At 38.3% G+C, this 20,701-nt stretch overlaps 1 protein-coding gene across 1 annotated transcript in view; it reads right to left on the bottom strand.

Moving 5' to 3' along the window:
* SMARCA5 (SWI/SNF related, matrix associated, actin dependent regulator of chromatin, subfamily a, member 5) overlaps positions 1–14,393 on the bottom strand; it is a 46,143-nt gene extending 31,750 nt beyond the window's left edge. Inside the window, exons 1-6 of the mRNA XM_007189359.2 lie at positions 13,761–14,393; positions 10,473–10,547; positions 5,554–5,720; positions 2,684–2,784; positions 1,104–1,204; positions 158–337 (exon numbers count right to left, since the gene is read on the bottom strand). Coding sequence (XP_007189421.1) covers positions 158–337; positions 1,104–1,204; positions 2,684–2,784; positions 5,554–5,720; positions 10,473–10,547; positions 13,761–13,937 — 801 coding nt within the window. The 5' untranslated portion in view covers positions 13,938–14,393. The remainder of the gene's footprint in view (positions 1–157; positions 338–1,103; positions 1,205–2,683; positions 2,785–5,553; positions 5,721–10,472; positions 10,548–13,760) is intronic.
* Between the last annotated feature and the right edge of the window lie 6,308 nt (positions 14,394–20,701).

The following is a 20,701-nucleotide window of genomic DNA, read 5'->3' as shown; positions in this document are numbered from 1 at the left end:
GAATATTCCATTTATAAATTACTAATATTTGTGAAGACCAAGCTTATTATTGGACCCTTTTTCTCTCCTTTTATCCCTCCTCTAGTTATCCCCCTCCCACAAACCTAAATTCAAATTCTTTTAATATCAAAAATGTAATGAAATATGAGAAACTTACTCTTTGTTCTTTATCTCCTATTAAACAAACAGATCTAAGTGTTGGTACCCATCTCTTGAATTCACTCATCCAGTTGTGTAATGTAGACTTAGGAACCAAAACCATATGAGGACCAGGAATGTTTCTATAGTGTTTCATGTACCCAAGAAGAGAAATTGTTTGAAGAGTCTTTCCCAGGCCCTGAAAGATAAACACAAAGCAATGAAATACAAAAACAAAACAGACTTCCATATTCATACTTCCCGACATATACAGAAACATTTAAAAGTAAAGCTATGTGTACAGCTAACAAATGGCAAAAACTTGGTATGTGTCAAGTTTACGACTGTTACGTCATTTAACCTTCACAAGTCTTTGAAGGATGTACTATTACCATGTCCATAAGGCCCAGATATTTAAGTGACTTTCCCAAGGTCACCTAGCAGAGCTAGAATTGAGACCTATTTCTTTTGACTCCATACTTTCTCTAAGCAACTGTCTTAGCACTATAGCTATAGGGAAACATAAAACATTCACGACATAACTAGTAAACAGTAAACAAGATATAATGTTTTACGGGATAGAACTGTACAAGCTACCATCATGGAGAAAGTATTTCTCGATGACATTCAATTGACCCCACCACCTGTATTTTGTAGAATTCAAGGGAGAAGGCCAAATCATTATATTATAAAAGTCAACCAAAGGCATGTTTCTCAAAATGTATTATTTTTAAATTTATTACACTTTCATAGATAATAATTCCTCACAGCTGAAGTACAGATATAAGATCCCACTTATGCAACTAAAGTGAGCTTTTATCAGTTTGACAGAGGGTTAGTTTGCTAACAGTTCTAGAGTATAATCAATAAACTATATGTTACAAGCCTTAACTTTTATAAATCTAATGATGTATAAGGTTTTAAATTATAAAATGTGGACTTGTACAAAGCTATCAAACACATACCATTTCATCTGCTAGGATACCATTGATGCCGTTCTCATACAAAGAAATGAGCCAATTTAATCCTCGGACCTGATAATCTCTCAGTTTACCCCATTTTACATCTAAGAACAAAAGAAAAACGACATGCACATTTTAAAGACAATAAAAACAGGTGGGAAGCTCCCCCTCCAGCTGATACTCAGAGGTTTAACTTGGGCCTACACGTGCTTATTCCGACTCTACTTTCTTTACTAGGTCTTCCGGTTTCAAACCAGTGGAGGTAGCTGCGGTGGTCTGGAGTGGAGATGACGGATATGGAAGACAACCGAGTACAGGAAACATGACTGGAGGCATCAGAGTTCCTCAATCACTCAGTTCCTATGTTACCCATACGCTGGTCCTAGAGACTCTGTGGCCTCTCTATTTCCTTTTTCAATGTTACTACAAGTGTTTCTAACCAAGTGTTTTCACCTTCCCTGATGACCTAAATAAAGGTTCTCTGGGGATTTTGTTTTTGTCCTAACAAAGGGGAAATAGGAATTAGAAGAGACTGTTCTTCCTTTACCCTTCCTTAATTTACTTTTCCAAGGGGTCCTACAAAAAGGAACTGTATCTCTTTCAGGGTTTACTACATATTTCCCACCCCAGAATAATTACTAAGTATATGGATCATAAATAACCCAACTTCTTAAAAAACTATGTATTCTGTACTCCATCCCTTTTGAAAAACACTGCTTTGAGATGAAAAGTTAATCAATGCTGGGAAAACTAGTTACAATGTAGGAATGTGAGAAAGAGATAACTCAAATAATTCAAATTTCCTTTCTCCTTGTAAATCTGGTTCTGGCCTCTAGCTTCATGAAAAGAAATGGAAACTGCGTACTGTGTAGCAAAAAAAAAAAAAAAAATCTGGAGGTACATGCTTTAACCAGCCTGCTGAATTTCTAACCAAATCCTATCTTCCCTGAAGTTCAGTTTGCTAATTATTAAGATAACAAATCCAAACTATACGCCCTATATTGACTATTACAAATTTTTTTTGCTCACAACCACTATGATCATACAAACTTGTCATCAAGTGAGACAGAGAAAGGAGGTCAGGAAAAAAACGCTGGGCTTCAGTGAAGACAACCGTGCCACCAGACAACCAAGATCATAGATGGGTAAAACCTAAACCTTGGTAACCATGTTTTCTTTTGGAAAACCTTTAATAAGTACATTTTGGAAAAAAATTTAAAACAAATAGAAAAATCAGAAGATGAGTAAAAAAAGTCTTTATGAAGTGCCTTTTTTTACACATTAGTCTTCTTATCTGGGGCAAATATAAGGCAAACTTCATCCCCAGTTTTACATATACATTCAGGCCACAACAAGCACAATGGCATTTTATGACCCTTTGAAATACAGCACCACTATCATACTAATATACTATGGCTTCCATCCAAAAAATATCTGAAGTTCATTTCACTATCAATAAATTTCAAAAGATCACTAAAAATTCCATTTATAAATTACAGCCAAGAAAAATCCACAACATTAACCACAGGATATCTCAAAAGGGGATGTTTCAGAGATCAAGTAATTGAATATGTGTAACGTACATGACGGAGAGTCTTCAAATCGAGTGCAAACATTGGTTGCTTTGGAGCTTTCTGTTAATAATTCTTCATCCTCCTCTTGCTCTGTTCTTCGGTGCCGATAGCTGTCAAGTTTAAAATAAAATCAAGTGATTTGAGTTTTGGCTTTAATTTTAACTACCAGCTACTATTTCAACATAATAGTCAAGAGGCTGACCAAGATTACGCAATAATTTCTTAAGAGGCATGTAAATTAAGACTAAAAAAGTAAACAGTAGAAATCATTAGTAAATTTAAACCTACAATGTTTTACATGGTTTTCTAAGATATACATACAGTTTTTAAAATAGAGTAATACCTTAGGTTAACCAGAACCTGGTAAACATAAATGTGATAATCTAATTTCAAGGAAATATGCAGTCAGAAAAACCTCATAATTTGCATTTTAAAAGTTAAGTATGGGGCTTCCCTGGTGGCGCAGTGGTTGAGAATCTGCCTGCTAATGCAGGGGACACGGGTTCGAGCCCTGGTCTGGGAGGATCCCACATGCCACGGAGCAGCTGGGCCCGTGAGCCACAATTGCTGAGCCTGCGCGTCTGGAGCCTGTGCCCCGCGACGGGAGGGGCCGCGATAGAGAAAGGCCCGCGCACCACGATGAAGAGCGGTCCCCGCACCGCGATGAAGAGTGGCCCCCGCTTGCCGCAACTGGAGAAAGCCCTCGCATGAACCGAAGACCCAACACAGCCAAAAATAAATAAATAAATAAATAAATAAATAAATAAGAAAATCCTTAAAAAAAAAAAAAAAAAAAAAAAAAAGTTAAGTATTTTGCCCCCCCAACCTCAAATAGTACCAGAAGTCACATTTTTAAAACTACAGCTTTCACCAAAAGCTGCAGAATATGCAGAATAGAGACTTTGGGCTTAAGCAATGACTCTTAACTAGATTCATCAGAATTACTCAAAGCATTTTAAATACACTTGCCCAGATTCTACATCCCAAGAGAATCAGATACTTCCTCTTAAAAACTAATTTTCTTCAGTTATAATATTGCCAGATTTCTTAATCTCTAAAGGACTCAGGTAAGTAAAACTATTTACTCCCCAATTCTCAAGTTTCCAATTATACCTTCATATTTTCAACAAATATTTTCATTTAAATTAGAAAGCAGTAGATTATTCCACTCTTGTGACCTCTAAATCTAACTTATTGCTTATTTCTACCAAAACTACATGCTTGATGGGAGAGGATAATCAGCCTTCCCAGACAGAGAAATATTCCTCAGAAATGCAGGCCAAGGCAATAAAAACGCAAGGATATTTTTGCTTGTTTTATGTGCTCCTAATCAGAAGGTCTTAGTGTACGTGTTATTTCTTGTGCTTCTCTTGCATTCCAACCCTACGAAACTTAGTGCAAAGATCTACCCGCCCCCCAACCCCAAGTTATTCTCCATAAACTGAGAATTTTAACTTCGTTTTTTTTTTTTATAAAATCTCCTTCACAATATATTATCAAGATAGTTGATTATTATGGTTGTTAAAACTGAAGATAAAAGCTGGAATATGCTTTATTACTTCAAATTGAGGCATCATTGATAGTTAACTGGATGATGCAAAGGGGAAAAAAAGCATATATGTACTATACTGAAGGACAGGACAGTACCATTACCCTAATTACTTCACTTAAGCTAACTTTCCATTTAAGATGGTTTAATGGGTAGAAAAGAAATCTATTAACCAAGACTCCTTTTCTTCACCAACACTAATAAGATCAAAGCTGAACAATTTTTTATCTATTTACTACATGGTATCTTCATCTTACAGGCTCCTATTAATAGAAGTGTTTCTTCTCATGCCATCATACTGATGACCCCATAACAATATCCATTACAGTAGTCTGCATTTCCAGAGCATGAGACTGACGCTATTTAAACAGCTGCAAACTTCAAGTCTGAAAAATTTAAATATATCTGAATTGCAAAGTTCTCATGAAGTTTCATATGTATTAAAACAAAAGCACTTTGGTTACAAACAATGGATTAGCAAAAAGCCATATTAGATGAGTAGAATACCCCAAATAAAATTAAGGTAATATGCTTTTTGATGATAATGCCCTCGAGATAGAGCTAATACATCTATGTTTCTGTATACTATGTAGTAAATTTAACAGTGTTGATAACAGTTTGTACTCTCCTCTTTTAGATAACCTAGCATAGTTTAATTACTGATCACATTTCATTTTTCACATTGGAAATTACATATAGCCACTCCAGGGAGCTGAGATTGCCCTAAATTTATGATTACAAACTGAACATCTCAGTTATCCAACCAGTACAAATTCTAAAAAAGAATTTATAAATTCAATATATAAGAATTACTTTACACATATTGAACCACCACCTAACAGTGTCATCATACACCTTGACACTTCAATTTATATAAAGAAAACTAAGTATGTAACAAAAATTTTAAACAAACTGCCGTGGCATAAATCATCACAACATCCACACACAAGCACAGACTTCAGATAATAGCAATACCCTCAATGCATCTATGTGGTTTAGGAGACTAGAGCACACCCCAAGTCAGATCTAAGTTCAAAGCTGGATTATTCTAATTCCTTCTAGGTGATGTTAAATAGGCTGCTTAACCTCTGTATTTGTTTCTACTCCAAGGAGTGGAATACATCTGAATTCCCTATTCAGTCCATATAAAAATAAAGCATTATGCAAATTTTTATTTATTTATACACGTATGGCTATATCCTGCTAAGCCAATCAGGCCAAATAAATAACAGCACCAAAACAATTTTTTTTAGTAAAGTGATTTTATGCTCCTAATGAAGACTATCAAAAATTAGTCTGCTTCAACTATTAAGTATCAAATATTACTCACTCGCCAACTGACAGCAAGTTCTGCTTCTCATCCTTTTTTATTCGTGGGCGCCCTGGTTTCATCTTCAAAGGTGAGGTTGGAGTCTTCTGAGCAGCAGGCTGAATGAAATGTGCAAACAGCTCTGTCTGCTTTAATAAATACTCAAATCTATTTGCCCGGTCAGTTTGCTGCAAAAAATTTTAAAACACATTTTATCAGAATATTAATACAACTTCAGAAATCAAAGTTTCAACATGCCTCCACACAACAATCTCAGACATAAAACGGAACAAACTACTGCTATGGGTAACAACACAGATGAGTTTCAAAAGCATTATACTAAATGAAAGAAACCAAACATAAAAGACTACATACTGCACGAGCCAACTTATATGAAATTCTAAGTAGTGATTTCGTAGAAAGCAGATCTGAAGTGGCAAGGGGATGAGGGCAGGAGCAGAAGTTTTGGGGATCAAAGAACTGTTCTACATCATGACTGTAAGGTGGTTAAATGACCACACGTATTTGCTAAAACTCACTGAATTACAAACATAAAACTACTGTGTGTCAATTATACTTCAATACAGTTGACAAAAAGATATTAAATAGAAAATCAAAAGACATCGTGCCATACAAGTGTATCTATTCAGAAGGGGAAATGCACTGGTCATTCATCAGTTGGGATGTTTCAAATTTTAAAAGGCTATCAGGCTTGAAAAACATCTATTAAGTTCATGAAGTATTCATTAACCCAATGCAGTTCTTAATACCATTTCTTATTTTCATATCTAAGATCTGCTGCTTTGAATGTTCCCTATTATCACACAAAGAAAATGGAAGAATTTAAACCAAAAAACATTTAAGATCTTGAAATCAAGTTTTTATAAAAATAAACAAGGGAAATCTAGAGGCTTTAGACAACAGACTTTTTACAGACACACTAACAGTTTGGTTAAAAAAAGGAGAAACAAGAAGACAAGAGTTCAATAAACAGAGAAACCAGTTACTCAACTCAACATCTCTACCTATAAATGTTTAAAATGTCAATTTTAGAATGAATTCCAAAACAATATTTTCCCTAGCAAACACCAGAGATAGTCAAACATCGTAATGTTGTAAAAACTACGTATTTTTTAAAGGAAAACATAATTTTTTAAAATCATACCAAGGTAAAACTGAAGCCCAATTTGCTATCAAGAAGGCACAGGGTGACAGTGTTTCACTGGATCACAAATGTAGCCCAATCCATACAACTAACAACAGGTCAACATGTCTCTCCTTAGTAATGTCCTATAGATGGCAAGCTGCAGTTGTTTGTTTCTGAAGACTAAAAAACTGTTTTAAAGTACTGAACTGAGATCCATATACATATATGTATTTTGCACAATTTCATTTCCTAATACATGTACAATAAAACAAAAGCCAAGAACATGCAATGAGAAGATGCTGCTACTTAAAAAAGACTACCTATTATTGTAGTTATGTTTGGATCAAGATAAATAAGCTCTGGAAATAAATTCAGATAGGTCAGAGTCTAGATATTTTAAAGTAAAAGCTACTCTACAGTATTCAAATCACTGAATATGTATTCTTTACTTCTTTAAAAACATTTTCAAATCAACATTTTCTTCATAAATACCTATTCAATTCAAAAAATACTTCTGTGTGTCTACCAGAAAAGGTATTTTGTTTCTTTAGGAAGTTTTCATTATAGTCCAATATTGAAAACAGAACATAATAGGTAAATTATGTAAGACTGTCAGAAAATGATGAATACTCAGAAGTAAAAATAAAGCAGAGTGATGGCAAGTGCAAGTAGCAATGAAATTTTAACCAGGAAGATCAGGAAAATCCGAACAGAGGTAATGTTTCAACAGAGAAGGGAGGGGGTCCCCCCAATTCTTAGACCTTATCACACCTCTCTAATAGTCGAAAACCTTTAATGGCTCTAGATGTCTTAAGATGGTATTTTTTCAAAGTGTGGTTCATGATCCATCAGACCAAAAATATCCAAGACCTCTGTTATCTTCTACAAGGTCAAGTTTGAGAACTACTGCCTTAAAGAATTAAATACAAGTTTCACCAGGGCTTTACAAAAGATTCCATAATTTCCAAAATTCTCTCACTGACTCGAGTAGTGGTGGGGTTACAAACTAGTTGCAAAAAAACCGAGTTCAGAACACACTTACAGAATAAGCTTTCAGTAGAACTGTGGCAAAGGTTTGAGGGGAATAACAGGCAAAGACCTTGTTGCTTGAAAAAATGCAAAGGTTAAGATAAAAATGACTTGAGACCTTAAAAGAGGGGTAAGGAAAATGAACCTATCTACAGAATAGAAACAGACACACAGACACAGAGATCAGACTTGTGGTTGCCAACGGGGAGGAGGGGAGGAAGAGGGATGGACTGGGAATTTGGGGTTGGTAGATGCAAACTACTACATTTAGAATGGATAAACAATAAAGTCCTACTCTATAGCACAGAGAACTACATCCAATCTCCTGGGATAAACCATAATGGAAAAGAATATTAAAAAAAGAATGCATACATGGGTAAAACTGAGTCACTTTGCTGTACAGCACAGACTGGCACAACACTATAAATCAACTATACCTCAATTAAAAAAAAAAGGTTTAAGGAGAAAAATCGCTTCCTAAAAAGTAGAAACAATAGAATAAGATCAGGAACCTAAAAGAAATGAATCATAAAAGCAAATGGAAGATTAAAATCAATAGGCCTTGGAAAAAGCTTCTTTCTCTGAGACAGAAGGAAACGACCAGGGCAGTAGAAGCCATACATGCTTGGAAACAGAGGAAATAAATTGATGATGGGCCTGCAATTCTTTGTGGAGGAAGACTGAAAATGAGGGTGTGGCAGAAAAGGAGTAGAACACTTAATCAGAGTGGCAAAGTTTTAGAATGGCTAAATGGGATTGTTGAGCAATAAATACTGAAAGCCAAAGACAGTAAAAGCCATAAACTTATTCCGGTACCAATCAGCACTATTATTTTAGTTTTCTCAAGCAGTACTCAGCATCCTGGGTTCAAGAATGAAGAGTGGATATCAAGACTTACCTATGAATAGGATCTAGCAGATGATAAAGAAGTTGCTTAGAAAAAAACTGCTTCTCAAGATCATGATGTTGAAAAAGGAAATTAAACTAGGAGACTAAAAAATCTGTAGGAAGTGAGAAAAAATTTACAATAAAGGGAACCGTGAAGATGAGAAGCATTGTAAAGTACCATGGAAAACCTCCATTATATAATCAGATTTGTGTTGTAAATATACTTTGCAAAAACACAAAGAGATGTGGAAGAAACCAGATATGAGAAAGGAGCCAAATAAAGATGCCAACACAATAATTCATGCAACAGAAGAATACTGAACTAGGGTGATGGGGAAAAGATAAGAGAAATATTTATGAAGTTAAATTTGCCAAGACTATTAAAACTATGAGGTACTGTTAACAGCTTGGGTATTTATTAAAAGAAACTTTCATTCATTGAGATAATCCTAAGTAGAACTGTGGGGTAGAGATAAGGAATTCAATTTTGGATACTCCTAAATAAGAGATACCAAAGGGACTTAAATGTCCAACAAACAAATGAAAATGCAATGGTTGGAGGCATCTGAAGTATTCACTTAGAGATGGCAGATGAAAACCAGTGACAAGGATCAAACTGTCCAAGAACAAATGTTCAGAATGTAATGAGAAGGACAAAGGAATAGTCAAGTAAATAGGATATCATCAAGGAAAAAAAGGTCTCTCAAGGCAAGAAAAAATTCTGTGGAGTGGTCAATGGTGTCAAACACAAGTGACAGCAAGGAAAATCAAACTACAATTAAGCCAAAGAACTGGCCATTAAAATCACTAGTACAGTGTTAATGACAGAATCTAAGTTGTGAAGGGTTAAAGGAATGAATGGGAAAAGTAGAGCTGGAAAATATATCTTTTTCTCCAATTAAGTTTGACAGCAAAGAAAGGCAGCAGGACAGTTACAGATATACACATATATAAATGTCATAGAAATCATACAGAATATTACAACATTTCTACTTTACATATTGCAATATGTATTATGCACATTATATATGTGTATACATATGCACATGTGCATACTTTTAGGATTTTGAAGCTATTTTAAGAGATTCAGAAACATTTATTGATATTGAAGAGAAAGTCAAAGAACAAGGGGAAAGTAAGATTGGTTAAAATTTACTATGTGCCAGATATTGTTCTGGGTGCTGAAGACAGAAAGATGAAGACACTGTCCCCACTCTTAAGAAGCACACTGTGTTGCGTAGTGGTGTTATTATTACACATGCTATTTTAACTTTTTAAGACTTCAGAACAATTAAATGAGTTTAATCCATACAAAGCACTTAGAACGGGGCCTGCTACATAGTAATCATTCACTATTAGTCATTATTATTGAATCTAAATTTAAATTTAAAGCTCTTTGTAGGTACTGGTTAACTCAGGGTAAATTAAAGTTTCCTAAGAGGATATGAAACATGAGCTGGGTATTTTTCAAGTATAACATTCATATTCTGTTTTGTAAAGATCCCATCCATATTTTAAGAAGGCTGTAGGCAAGGAGCATGTATTATTTGCTTTATAACCAGTAGAGTACAATGCTAGACACATGCAAAGTAAACATTACCTTGAATAATTACTTCTCTGGTCTTTCACTCACCTCACTCCCAATGCTAAATCTTAAAATAAAAGGGGTGTTAGCATAACCCAAATATTTACATAATATGTGAATTCATGCAATACTTCTATATTTGCTTTACATAGTCAAGTAAGTCAAGTAAGGTACAAAAGTTATAGTACTCCACGTTATACATATTTAAATTGGATATCTGTGCTTCAATTTTGGCACACTTAATCACCTAATAAAAACTTATATAAAACTCTTCATATGCCTAGAACATACCATTTTTTCTTCATAGGTAGGATCTGGTTCTTGGATTTCTTTTTGCTTTCCAGGAGACGCATCATCAAATACTTCCTGGTAGGAGGGAAAAATCATGGATTGTTCTTCACGAATACTCAACACACCATTATTAGACTGATTTCTGCCCAAAACACATTCAAAGTAATACACTCCTGTCCCAAATTTCCCAGATACTTAAATGGCTGTCATCCTACCTGATAGGAAACCTTGATGAAAAATACCATGATGATAACAACTTATTTAATCCAAATACGTAAACTGCATGGCTATTGCCAAGACTGAAACACAAGATTATTATCTCCATCATCCTAGAACAAAATTACTTTCAGCAAATGTTTCGCTTTCTAATCAAAAATTATGACGCTAAATTAAACAGTATAAAATGTGAAGAAAATATGTTCCCTTTTAATCATAAAATTGCAGTATCTACTGTACTGCTACACAAATATACATCTGGAAAGTCGCATTAGTCACGCTGATTCCCATCTTCTGGAAAATTTTAAAAATTCATCATGCAGCCTAAAGTGAATACCCTTTAAGTACAATCTGATTCCTTAATTGGAAATAAATGTGCTATTTTTGCAAATTTATTCACCCTGACATTCAAAACGCCACAAACAACAAAATAACAGCAACAACTACACTGCAAAGTTCCACTCATCCATTAAAAGAACATAAGAAGAGCTGGTGAAAGTCTAATTTTAATTAATGATGTACTAATCTGTGTGTGGCAGTACATACGGTAATAAAGCTACCTGTGATTAAGAAGTTGGGGGGACGGGGCTGGTATAGCACTAAAATTAAGAGGTCAACTGACCCAAATTCAAGTCTAACTTCATTGCTAAGACCTGTAGGAACCTGTGTAACCTTAAACTCATCACAAATCTCTGGTCTCCACAAGTAAAAATGACAAAGCCACCAACCTAGCCTACTTCAAAAAATGGTACTGGGATACCATGAAAGGTCAAATACATCCTAAAAAAATAAGATGTGCTTTCCAACAGCAGTCATTATTTCTTTCACAGTTTTAACTAAAAAAAAGAGGGAAAAAAGGTTTGGATTTAGGACTCTTGAGGTCATACAGTTATTGGTATATAGTGTACCTACCTATATCAGTCGAGTCAATACTGAGAAATGAGGATGAACAAAGACAGGCCCCATCCACATTGCCAAAAAGATCACAATAAGAAACAAAAAATGAGACTGCTTCCGTGACCTATCAGTACCAAGCAAAAAGAAAAAATTAACCTAATACATAGGAAAGCTAGCTAATATTTCTAGGAAAGTGGGCTCTGTCAGAAAATAAATGATTTTGGAAAAACCCAAATTAAAAGACCAAGAAAAGAAAAATCACACTATAATGTGAAGGAAAAAAAAAAAAAACTAAAACTAGTCAGTAAAAAGATTGATAAAATTACTGATGTTCCTATTCTAAGAAGGTAAAAATAACTAAGTCATTCCTCAATAAATGAAATCGTCAAACACATTTTTGTAAGAATATGAAAGGGCAAGATATTCGGGGAAAGGGTCAGCTTCAGAGCCAGATGTGGGTTCTATCACAGGTTCTATTTACCAGAAGACTCAATTTCCCCATCTGGCAAATAAAAATACCACTAACATCATTTGGTACTTGTTGTAACATTAATATTCATAGTTAAACTTTAATTCCACTTTAACTTAAAAATAGCAACTGAAAGCCAAAATATTTAGTTTAGGCTTTAAATTATTCTGCTTTCTGATGTTTCCGTAACACCTCCTGTGAGGCTTTGGTTGTTATTCCAACATTTGAATGACAGCCCCTTTTGAGAAGCTGAGGACAACTCAGGACAGCAATTTGCAGAGAACTGCGTATTTACATACAATTGCTTTTAGTGTCAAACTTCAAACCCCCTTAAGCCATGAAGCAGGAATCCAAGTTAACCCCGGTAATGCAAAAGAACCATTTAAAATCTAAAGAAAGAGAAAATAGGCAACACCAGATATGAATTTGAAACAAATCTCAAGTCACTGAAAACTACAGAACACCAGATGTCCTAGTCCACCAAAACCCACCGTCACCTAAAAGTTCTTTCAAAAACTAGTAACATGTTGCTTCACCCTACATTAGACCGCTGTTGCCCAAATAAAACTACTGCGCCAAATGCTTCAATGGCAAACCGCGCTACCATTTCCTTATTAATTCTGCGGCAACGTTCATTTTTAGAGCAGTATTACCTTCGCTCAATCTGTCCAAGGATGGAAAAAATCCCAGAAATCTTTGGGCTGCAACTATAAAATATCTCAAAACAGACTGAAGGCCAAGAATAAAATTTGGAAGGAGCAAGCAATCACTTTGTTCCCAGACATCGCAAAGCCTTGGAGCACACCCAAGAGACCCGCCTGGCAGTTCCCCAATCTTTCCACCCCCGCAGTACTGTCACCATCCCCTGGCCGGCCAGCCCCAGCCCAGAAGACAGGCTCGGCAGCGAAAGGTACCAATTTTCAAAAAAAAAAAAGGCCAAGGCCCCCAAAGAGGAATTGCGCTGGTCTGAAAGCCTCTGACTCACTACTTCATTCATCCATCCACCCATCACCCCCCCCAAAAGAGATGGGGGTTCAAGACAGCTGCTGCCGCCTTGGTCACTTCCCTCCCCATGGAACAGTGCCTGGGAGGAGTCCCCTCTCCCTCCAAGGGAGCAGCTGCGCCCCGCTTATCCCCACTGCGCCCTCGGCTATCCAGCTCTCGCCATTGTTTCTGCCCGGAACAGATACCTCCCCCGCAAGCACCGGGATGAAGAAAAGGAGGCCCGAGTCCTCGGAGGCGCTCCTTTTAAATGCCTTCCCCACCCCGCCCATCTACCCTCGTTCCTAAAGGGAAATCTCCCTCGCCCTCCCCCCAAGTTTAGTGGAAACTAAAATCGAGATTCAGAAATGGGCGAGGGAATTATGGGAGTCTAGCTTAAAAAAAAAAAAAAAAAAAAGGTAGATCCCACTCGGCCTCAGTAATCAAGAACATGTGTCTAATAAGAGCGTTCGAGGGTTTGGCAAGGTTCGCCAAAGAGACAAATAATGTAAATGTGAAGTGCCAGAGATCCATTTGAGTCGGCTGGGACAGGCTAGGCACAGGGCGCAAGGGAGAGAGCATCATTTCCGATCCAAAGGGTCCGAGGCCGAGTCTGGGTGCACAGGGGTGAAGTTCGGCCCTGCGTCTCATCACTAACACAGAGGCGAGGGAACCAGTTCCTCCTCCCCATCCCGCCCTCTCCCCACGCCACGAGCCGCCCTCACCTCCATCTCGGAGTCCACGGCGGCGGCGCTGGCCGCAGAGGCAGCCGCCTGGGCTGCGACGCCCTCGGGGCCGCCTTTGTTGCTGTTGTTGTTCCCGCTGCCGGCCGCCGAGGTTGCGGGCTTGGAAGGCGCGCTCTCGGGAGGCGGGGGTGGCGGAGGGTCGGCCGCGGACGACATGATGTTCCTTCTGCGTCACCCGCTGCTGCCAGAGGCCGGGCCCGGCAGGGATGAGGAGGAGGCCTAGGCCTGGAAGGCTACGTCGCAATGAGCTGATGGAGGAGCGAGAGGACCACCTGAACGCCCCCTTCGCCGCGGCTCCGCGACGAGCCCTAGCCAGGCCCAGCAGCCTCCCCCTCTCGTCGTCCTCCTCTTCCGCCGGGCTCGGGGTTCCACCGGCGCTTTACCTCACGGCGGGAATCACGTCGACTAGAGTGGGCGGGGTCACCCGGGTCACTGAGGTCAGGGAAGGCGGGCTGATTTACTGGAGGGCGGAGGGTTGAGGGAGAAGGAAAGGAAAGCGAAAGAGGGACCGGGAGCGGGCAGTGACTTGGCCGCCTCCTCTTCTTCCTCTGGTAGATATCATCTATCTCGCCAGCATCCAGGTCTACTACCTACGCCACCGACTTTCAACACTCGCGAGATTGATAGTTGGCTAAATGACTGGGTTCCAGTTGCGCATGCGCATTCTCTCCTCCTCGCCCTTGGCCACTCCCCCTCCGGGGCCCCCAGCAAGCTCAAGGGCAAGGAGTGGGCGGGGCCTCAAGGGAGAGCTCGGAGGCGTAAATTTGTGCGTCGGCTCCCAGGCAAGACGCGAGCGCAGTCTTAAAGGCGTTCTTAATGGCTCACGGTCCCCGGAGGCCGCATCTCCTCTGGTTGGCAGCGATCGGCGGCACTCCCTGAAAATTTGCACAGGTTTTGCGCCGCCTACTGCAGCATGGAGGCCTGTGCAGGCCTTAACACTTTAACTGCCTCCGCTTATAGGCGTGACGCCACTGTGTTGACGACGTTGTGGTTATCCCAGTTGACGTCTCACTGTTTTGTTGTCTAAGGAAAAGTGCCCGTTAGTGTGATTTTTTATTTTTCTGTCATCAGATGTTAGCTATATCAGTTATTTCTAAATTCCTTCTACTCTTCGGTGCAGAGTTAGGCGATATTTCCTCTGAATCTACATGCTAAAAGTAAGCAAACTGTGCCCACCACCATATAAGTGAGAAACATGAGTAATCAATAGATAAGAGGCGATAGGTTCTTTTCCTCAACCACCAAATATTAAATTAAAATGTACATTCTCTTCTCCTTAAGAAATGTTACAACTAATCACCACTGGTTTGTACACTGCCTTGCCCTCTCTTCAACACAGCCTGAAGGTCTTGCGCACCCATCTGCTGCAGATTTTAAGCACAGCGTGTTCTTTTCAGTAGCAAATCTGCACACTGCAGTAAATTGCTATCTGCCCTGCACAGGCTCTTATTCATCTTTGTATCCCCATGTCCAGTATCCTATCAGTACGTATTGAATAAAGGAGACACACTTTTAAAGAGTTAAGGTTTGAGCAAACTGTTGATTATGTTGAATTTCAAACAGAAGGGATCTCCTTTGAATATATAGCCTGCAAACTTTTAACCAATCGAGTGATAATTCTTTAATTGAGATCTGGAAAAATGTCCCCCAGCCCATTATAAATGCTATTTCTGAGACTATAAGGAACCGCCTAAGGATACATGAAAAGAAAAATACCTAAATGATGTTCGTCACAGGCTTCGCATGTAATTGCAAAAAAGCTAGCAATAGGCTATGAGGCCAACATTGAAGGTATGATTTTAAAACTATTGTACACCCACAAAATGAACTATTATTGACCTTTAACAACCATTAACGTAGAAGAATGTTTATTCTATAGTGTTAACTGAAAAGAAAATTTAACAGTTCAAAAATATGAATAAAACTTTGGAAGGATGATCATAAAAGTATTGAAAGTGATTGTTGTTGGTGTATATTTCCTAATTCTTTTTTGTTTGTATTTTTTTATTTTTTCTAAAATGAATTTGTGTATTATTTTATTGAGCAAACTTATTTTTAATATTTAAAAAATACTTTCACCAAAAAAAAGATTGTGTGGAAGGGTAAAAAGTTAGTGTCTAGGGGAGTAGCTGACATATAGACACTCAATAAATACTTATGGGAACTTCCCTGATGACACAGTGGTTAAGACTCTGCGCTCCCAATGCAGGGGGCCTGGGTTCAGTCCCTGGTCAGGGAACTGGATCCCACATGCATGCCACAACTAAGAGTTCGCATGCCACAGCTAAGGAACCAGCCTGCCACAACTAAGACCCAGCGCAACCAAATAAATATTTTAAAAAATAAAAATAAAATAAATACTTACGAGTAAACATTTATTTAGTATTGACATTAAGTAGAAAGAATATAGCATTTATTTAATATTCAGAGTATTTCTTCACCCTATAATGAAAAGTAAATATCTTGGGTCCAGGTTTGGAAACCCTAAAAATATACTGAATATATAAATGGATGAAGCTTAAGTCTGACAACAATTTAAGAAAAACAAATAGCAAGAAAAACAATAAATAAAATTGCCTCCAAAATGACAACTGTCTTTTTTTTTTTTTTTAAAGGATTTTCTTTTTTATTTATTTATTTATTTATTTATTTATTTATTTATTTTTGGCTGTGTTGGGTCTTCGGTTCGTGCGAGGGCCTTCTCCAGTTGCGGCAAGCGGGGGCCACCCTTCATCGCGGTGCGGGGACCGCTCTTCATCGCGGTGCGCGGGCCTTTCTCTATCGCGGCCCCTCCCGTTGCGGGGCACAGGCTCCAGACGCGCAGGCTCAGCAATTGTGGCTCACGGGCCCAGCTGCTCCGCGGCATGTGGGATCCTCCCAGACCAGGGCTCGAACCCGTGTCCCCTGCATTAGCAGGCAGATTCTCAACCACTGCGCCACCAGGGAAGCCCGACAACTGTCTTTTTTAACATACACATTTATATTGTGAGTGTGTTTCTCATATGAGCATATGAATGCTGTATGAGAATCCTGTGGGGGAAATTATAGAGAAAAGGTACTTAAAACAAAGGAGGAAGGGACTTCCCTAGTTAAAGAATCCACCTGCCAGTGCAAGGGACATGGGTTCGAGCCCTGGTCTGGGAAGATCCCACATGAGGCAGAGCAACTAAGCCTGTGCGCCACAACTACTGAGCCTGTGCTCTAGAGCCCACGAATCACAACAATTGAGCCCGCGCGCCTAGAGCCCATGCTCCACAACAAGAGAAGCCCCCGTTTGCTGCAGCTAGAGAAAGCCCGCACAGCAACGAAGACCCAATGCAGCCAAAAAAAAAAAACAAAGAAAGGAGGAAGAGGAAACAATGTTTGAATGTTTGAATCACTAATCTAACAACGGGGACAGAGAAACCAATTTTGAGCAGGGTCTAGAAGCAGTGAGGAAGGGGAGAGAGGAGTTACAGAAAAGACAGGATTCCCGGAAATTGAGCTATAGGGACATTAATTGAGTTAGGCAGATGGTAGTACTTATATGGTGGCCAAATGACAAAGGCCTGTTGTTCTTCAAATACTAAGAGGCTAAAACTAACAGCTAGTTCCGAAATTGATAGTATAACGTAGGATTGGTATAGTGGCAAGAGAATAGGCTGGTGAGTCAGGCAAGCCTAGATTCCCATGCAGGCTCAAGAACTTAGTAGTTGTGTGAATGCAGGCAAGTTATCTAACTTCTTTGAAGTCAGTCTCTTTTCATCTTTTTGCTATTATATTATGCCAACTTTATGTTTGGATAGCATTCTTATAATAATGTCATAAGAATTAAATGGCATTTAATCATTTAATTGTAAAACACCCTAGTGTACGTAGGGTGTTTAATACAGTGCCTGACATAGAGTGAGCTCTGGGTTCAAGTCTTAGGTATTCTAATCTTGAAGAATCATAAGCTTAAGGGTCAGACTCTAGCTGTAGGAAGGGTAATCTAATTGGTTTTTTTTTTTTTTTAATTTTTATTTATTTTATGGCTGTGTTGGGTCTTCGTTTCTGTGCGAGGGCTTTCTCTAGTTGTGGCAAGCAGGGGCCACTCTTCATCGCGGTGCGCGGGCCTCTCACTATCGCGGCCTCTCTTGTTGCGGAGCACAGGCTCCAGACGCGCAGGCTCAGCAACCGTGGCTCACGGGCCCAGCTGCTCCACGGCACGTGGGATCTTCCCAGACCAGGGCTCGAACCCGTGTCCCCTGCATTGGCAGGCAGATTCTCAACCACTGCGCCACCAGGGAAGCCCTCTAATTGTTTTTTAATAAGGAGGAGGGTAAAGGGAGTAGTGTCACAAAAACACTAGAAGGAATTACTACTTTAACCATGTTCCCAGACATAGAATACTGCAATGTAAAACCATGTTAATCTCAAATATGCAAATGCATTTTGTTTACACCTAAAATTCCCTCTATTGGATTTAGTGTGCTAGAACAGCATGTTGTATGCTGAATAGAGTGGAGCAAAGAGATATTGCCAGAGGACAAACGATGCCAAAAAGCCAGGACTCTCTCAACATTTTGGCCTTGAATGGTAACAGAAAGGATTTTATGAAGTTTATCAAGAGCAAAGTAGTAATGTTGAGGCTGTCTTCCTCACATACTCATTTATTTTGTGAAAGCCTAGGAAAATAAAGTCTGATTACTACATGACAGCAATAAAACAGTGTTGAGTTTGTGAGTATCTTAAGAATGGGGATTTCCAACACTAGATACTAATGATCACATATGTATCTTTTTCAGAATTCTCCTACTTAGGTCATTGGCCACATAAGGGGATTTCAATTAAACAAAAACATTAAGTAAGGTTCCAATGCATCCCCCTCATATTTGGTCACCAACTCATATCAGTGGGTGACTTTGTGTCTTCTGGGTGTTAATTCATGTATTTATGTAGTCATTTAAAATTACCTTTTTTTTCCCTACTATTTACAAGTTAAAAATTCGAGTCCTCGGGCTTCCCTGGTAGCGCAGTGGTTGGGAGTCTGCCTGCTAATGCAGGGGACACGGGTTCGAGCCCTGGTCTGGGAGGATCCCACGTGCCGCGGAGCGGCTGGGCCCGTGAGCCACAGCTGCTGAGCCTGCGCGTCTGGAGCCTGTGCCCCGCAACGGGAGGGGCCGCGACAGTGAAAGGCCCGCGCATCGCGATGAAGAGCGGTCCCCGCACCGCGATGAAGAGTGGCCCCCACTTGCCGTAACCAGAGGGGGCCCTCGCACGAACCGAAGACCCAACACAGCCAAAAATAAATAAATAAATAAATAAAGTAGCTATAAAAAAAAATTAAAAAAAAAAATAAAAAAATAAAAAAATAAAAAAATAAAAATAAAAAAAATTCGAGTCCTCTGTGCATTTCCTTCCTTGTGAAAGATATTTTCTTCTTTCTTGAATTGGCTCTAGGTAAAAAACTTCTCAGGACCCAAATATTATAATCCCAAATTAAATTTTAACCACCACTACTCCTGACATATTTTCAAAAGAATTAACTGTAGCCAAAGCTGTGGTTAAGAAATTTGGGGTTCCTTTGCTCAAAAGATTGAAAGTAAGAAGATGGGAAGATGTATACCTCAAATGTTATTCAAATGAAAATAAGGGTGACTATATCATTATTAGGTAGACTTCAGAGCAAAGGAAATTACAAAGAGCAAAAACGTTGCATAATGATGAAAGTGTCAATCCACCAAGAAGACATAGCAATTCGAAACATGTATGCACCAAACAACAGAGCTGCAAAATATCAGAAGCAATAACTGACAACTGAAATGAGAAATAAAAAATCCACAATTATAGGTGAAGACTATGGTATCTTTTAATAATTAATAGAACAACTAAGCAGAAAATCAGGAAAGGTATAGAAGAACTCAACAACTCCATCAACCAAGAGAATCTAATTAACGTTTATAGAACATTCCATACAGAAATAGAATACATACTTTTTGAGAACCTTCAGAAAATATACCAAGAGAAACCATAAAACAAACCTCAACAAATTTAAAAGAATTGAAATTATACAGAGTGTTCTTCAACCACAGTGGAATCAAACTAGAAATCAATAACCAAAAATTACATCTCCAAACTTAATGACACACTTCTAAATAACCCATGGGTCAAAGAGGAGGTCTCAAGAGAAAAAGTACTTTGAACTGAATGAAAAATACAATATATCAAAATTTGTGGAAAACAGCTAAAGCAGTGCTGAAAAGAAAATTATAGTACTGAATGCTTACATTCAGAAAAAAGGAAATAGTCTCAAATCTAAGATTCCATCTCAGAAGCCTAGAAGAAGAAGAGCAAAATAAATCCGGAGTAAGCAGAAGAAAGGAAATAATAAAAGCAAGAGCAGAAATCATTGAAATTAAAATCAGAAAAACTTAGACAAAATAAAACAAAGAATTGGTTCTTTGCCAGGATAAAATTGACAAACTGTTAGGAAAACTGACAAAGAAAAAAGATACAGATCACCAATATTAGGAATGAAACAGGATCTATGACTACTGACCCTGAAAACATCAAAAGGGTAAAAGGGAATACTACAAACATAAATTTGACAACTGAAATGAAATAGACCACTTTTTTGAAAAATAAAATCTACCATAACTCAGACAATATGAAATAGATAATTTGAATAGCCTTATAACTATTTAGGAAATTAAATTCATAACCTAAAAACTCCCCAAAAGATATCTCCAAGCCCAGATGGCTTCACTGGAGATTTCTACCATATATTTCTACACAATTCTACACAAATTCTACACAATCTCCTCCATAAAAGAAGATGCACTTCCCAAATCATTTTATGAAGCTACTGTAACCCTGATACCAAACCAAAGATGCTATATAAAAGAAAGAAAGACCAATATCCTTGATGAATATAGATGCAAAAATCCTTAACAAAATAT

Source organism: Balaenoptera acutorostrata, chromosome 5 (genome assembly GCF_949987535.1).
Source record: "Balaenoptera acutorostrata chromosome 5, mBalAcu1.1, whole genome shotgun sequence".
Taxonomy (NCBI): domain Eukaryota; kingdom Metazoa; phylum Chordata; class Mammalia; order Artiodactyla; family Balaenopteridae; genus Balaenoptera; species Balaenoptera acutorostrata.
This window is presented reverse-complemented; position numbering and strand designations above follow the sequence as displayed.